At 51.8% G+C, this 3,866-nt stretch overlaps 1 protein-coding gene across 1 annotated transcript; it reads left to right on the top strand.

The window, feature by feature from the left end:
• Positions 1–200: 200 nt before the first annotated feature.
• LOC102268277 (keratin, type I microfibrillar 48 kDa, component 8C-1) lies at positions 201–3,664 on the top strand. Its single transcript, XM_005903481.3, has 7 exons — positions 201–548; positions 746–828; positions 1,162–1,318; positions 2,093–2,254; positions 2,349–2,474; positions 2,646–2,866; positions 3,511–3,664. Exons 1-7 carry the CDS (start codon positions 201–203, stop codon positions 3,662–3,664), a joined length of 1,251 nt encoding a protein of 416 aa, XP_005903543.2.
• The last annotated feature ends 202 nt before the right edge of the window (positions 3,665–3,866 follow it).

The following is a 3,866-nucleotide window of genomic DNA, read 5'->3' as shown; positions in this document are numbered from 1 at the left end:
CTTCTGAGGAAGACCTATAACAGATTGAAGGGAAGGGCATTTGAAGAGCAGTGAAAAAATAAAAAGAAAAAAGACATTACATACTGTGTCCACACCCTCTGGGGATGGGGTATAAATGCTCGACAGAGGCAGAAGGCCCACAAGCTCCTTGGAGAACTTGGACTCTGTGTTCAGTCGGGCACCTCACTCCCTCCAGCACCATGTCTTACAACTTCTGCCTGCCCAACCTGAGCTTCCGCTCCAGCTGCTCCTCCAGGCCCTGTGTGCCCCCCAGCTGCTGTGGCACCACCCTGCCCGGGGCCTGCAACATCCCCGCCAACGTGGGCAGCTGCAACTGGTTCTGCGAGGGCTCCTTCAATGGCAACGAGAAGGAGACCATGCAGTTCCTGAATGACCGGCTGGCCAGCTACCTGGAGAAGGTGCGGCAGCTGGAGCGGGAGAACGCGGAGCTGGAGAGCCGCATCCTGGAGCGGAGCCAGCAGCAGGAGCCCCTCTTGTGCCCCAACTACCAATCCTACTTCCGGACCATCGAGGAGCTCCAGCAGAAGGTGAGGGGCCTTGCTGTCCTCTCTAAGCAGGGGGAGTGTCTCAGGATTCTCAGTCTGGGGGAGAGAACTGTGTTTCTTGCATCTAGGCCATCTTGATTCCTCCTTTTACCTTCAAAATGGCTTTTTAAGCATTTTTAAAGAAGTTAATGATTTCATAGTTATTTTCAGTCCTGACCCAGAAACCTCTCATTCCCCAGATCCTGTGTGCCAAGTCAGAGAATGCCAGGCTGGTGGTGCAGATCGATAATGCCAAGCTGGCCGCAGATGACTTCAGGACCAAGTAAGTGGTTCAGATTTCGCATGGGTGCCCGCTCCTTTTGTTCAGTGAAAGAAGAGGGTTTTCCATGGCTGACTGAACAGCAGTCAACCATCAATCATGAAGGATTCTGCAGAGGATTGGGGGGACCAAACAAAGGAGTCACAAAAGTAGATGAGGACTCAAGTCAATTTTGGGATTAATATTGGGTCTTGACTGAGCCTCTAGCACCCTGCCTTTGTCTCCTGGGTCTACTCACTGCCAAAGGGGGAAGGCAAGGTGATTGGGGTTATCCAAGATCATTCCTGTGAGTCTTCAGGGTCTGCCAGTTACTGCTCTGACCCTCTCCTTGTGCAGGTATGAGACGGAGCTGGGCTTGCGGCAGCTGGTGGAGTCAGACATCAACGGCCTGCGTAGGATCCTGGATGAGCTGACCCTGTGCAAGTCCGACCTGGAGGCCCAGGTGGAGTCCCTGAAGGAGGAGCTGATCTGCCTCAAGAGCAACCATGAGGAGGTGAGACCAGAGATGAGAAATGAAGAAATCTGACTCAGCCTCAGGCCTAGGGTGGCTTTAGTGACTTGGGGTGGTAGAATCAGGGATAAGAATCTTTCAGATTTCTTCGAAAACACCAAAACTTCATGATGAAAGAAAACATTGTGAGATGAAACCTATCCATGTTCCCAGATAAGGTGTATCTTTCACTCAAAATTGGGGCATCACTTTTGTTTCCCAGGGCACCTCCCTGGGCTTGTGATTGGCTGCTGATTTGTAGAAGTCCCAGCACTGCTCTGATCATGCCGTTTGAAGCCATCTCTCTTCCCCAAAGCCAAAATATCAGTCTTGGTGAATCAACATCTCTATTCTTTCAAAGTCTTGATGAAAAATGATCCAGGGTTCCTTCTCTCTCCTGGGAGGGGTCATGACAATATCTTACTTGATGACAAGAATGGTTTGATATACAATCTGAAATTATACAGCCAATTCTTTTTATTTATGGGGTTGTCTGCAGCCAGTCTACAACCTGGGAAATTTGGGCATTTATACATCCTTGAATAGCCCCCAGGCAAACCCCTGGAAAATTTTTTTTTAATCCAAGGATCATGACACAGTCATGGTGGGAAGGAGTTGAACACATGGAACACAGACCACTTTACCTTCTGTCATAGCTGTTTCACTAGACGTTCCTTTTCCAAGGAAATAGATGAATAGGATGTCAACAAGCAGTGCCATTTCTTAGGTTCCACTCTTCATTGAGGATAGTCGCTCTTGCATTTTCTGCGTCCACAGGAAGTCAACACCCTGCGGAGCCAGCTGGGAGATCGCCTCAACGTGGAGGTGGACGCTGCCCCCACTGTGGACCTCAACCGTGTGCTCAATGAGACCAGGGCTCAGTACGAGGCCTTGGTGGAGACCAACCGCAGGGACGTGGAGGAATGGTACATCAGGCAGGTGAGTACATGAGCACGTGGTGTCTCAGGACCCTCAGCCCCTTGGGGCCCTTCAGGTGGGGTCTGATCCTGCCTTCCGCATTTTGGTGTTTCAGACTGAGGAGCTGAACAAGCAGGTGGTGTCCAGCTCAGAGCAGCTGCAGTCCTGCCAGACAGAGATCATTGAGCTGAGACGCACAGTCAACGCCCTGGAGGTGGAGCTTCAGGCCCAGCACAACCTGGTGGGTATTGATGAGACTCCTGGTGAGGAGGTGAGGTTGGGGAGTCAGGGGTACTGGTTTGCCCTCCAGACCACCCTCTCCTGAATTCTTGGAGCTTGTGACTTGTTTGGAAGCGATGGAGAAGTCCCTGAAGGAGCAGCTCTGTGACCTTCCTCCCCTTCCCTCTGACAGAGAGACTCCCTGGAGAACACCCTGACGGAGACGGAGGCCCGCTACAGCTGCCAGCTGGCCCAGGTGCAGGGCCTGATCGGCAACGTGGAGTCACAGCTGGCGGAGATCAGGAGTGACCTGGAGCGGCAGAACCAGGAGTACCAGGTGCTGCTGGACGTGCGGGCCCGGCTGGAGTGTGAGATCAACACGTACCGTGGGCTGCTGGACAGCGAGGACTGCAAGTGAGTACTGAGCAGGTGTTTGGTGAAGCCTTGTGCACATAGGCATACTTCTTAGTTGGACTCCAGGCAAAGACTGCATACCTTGGAGAGGAAATTATACCTTCACACCAGACATGCTCAAACAGAGCACAGAAAGCAATGTGGTTAACATTAAAAAATAAAGTGGCACGAATTGCTTGAGGGACAAACTAAAATTGTACAGCCAACTCTGCAGTCTACTGTGATGATATTGATATGCGATCAATGACATTTCTTACATGTTGTAATACCATACTGTGTAGAGGGTACATTTCCACATACTACCTCATCTGCCGCTAGAGTTACCACGAGGTCGACAGGATCAGTATTCTCGTCATTCTGTGGGTGAAGGGATCGGGGCTTGAAGAAGTTTAGTGACTTATCCAAGGTCACCAGCTAGGAATGGACAGTGTTGGGAGCTGAGACCAGAGTTTCTGAGTCTCTGTCCAGCACTTTTGATAGCATATGACAGGGAGACCACTAGCATTGATAGTGAGCTTTGTATCAGGTGAGCCTGTGACCTTCTCTATTATAGGTCAGGTCAAGTCTCAGTGGGCAGTCCACTCTCGGGGTCTCTCTGGTTACATCACAAGCCTCCCTCAATTTATATCTTTCCCTTTCTCCAGGCTGCCCTGCAATCCCTGTGCCACGACGAATGCCTGCGGCAAGACCATCACACCCTGCATCTCCAGTCCCTGTACCCCCTGTGCTCCTGCTGCCCCCTGCACGCCCTGTGTCCCCCGCTCCCGCTGTGGGCCTTGCAACTCCTATGTGCGCTAGAGTCCAGTGGTTGCCCAAGGAGCAAGGAGACAGGGCCCAGGGTTCTGGAGCTGTGACTTGGCCCTGGTTCTTTCCAACAAACGGGTTAGAAAACACAATGTGCATGCCTGGAGCTGCCCCAGGGGGGGAATCCAGAAGCTCACGCAACCTCCTCAAGATGATCCCTGCCCACAGTTTCCTTCCCTTGGGACTGTTTCTTCTT

This window comes from Bos mutus, chromosome 19, assembly GCF_027580195.1.
Source record: "Bos mutus isolate GX-2022 chromosome 19, NWIPB_WYAK_1.1, whole genome shotgun sequence".
In the NCBI taxonomy this organism is placed as follows: Eukaryota; Metazoa; Chordata; class Mammalia; order Artiodactyla; family Bovidae; genus Bos; species Bos mutus.
The sequence above is the reverse complement of the archived record's forward strand: the minus strand, read 5'-3'. Positions and strand labels throughout refer to the sequence as shown.

Excerpts from the sequence above, each read along its gene's own strand:
- LOC102268277 (XM_005903481.3), top strand. The coding sequence starts at position 201 with ATGTCTTACAACTTCTGCCTGCCCAACCTGAGCTTCCGCTCCAGCTGC. Across the intron at positions 2,255-2,348 it reads AGGAATGGTACATCAGGCAG|ACTGAGGAGCTGAACAAGCA; the intron begins GTGAGTACATGA and ends TTGGTGTTTCAG. Across the intron at positions 2,475-2,645 it reads TTCAGGCCCAGCACAACCTG|AGAGACTCCCTGGAGAACAC; the intron begins GTGGGTATTGAT and ends TCCCTCTGACAG.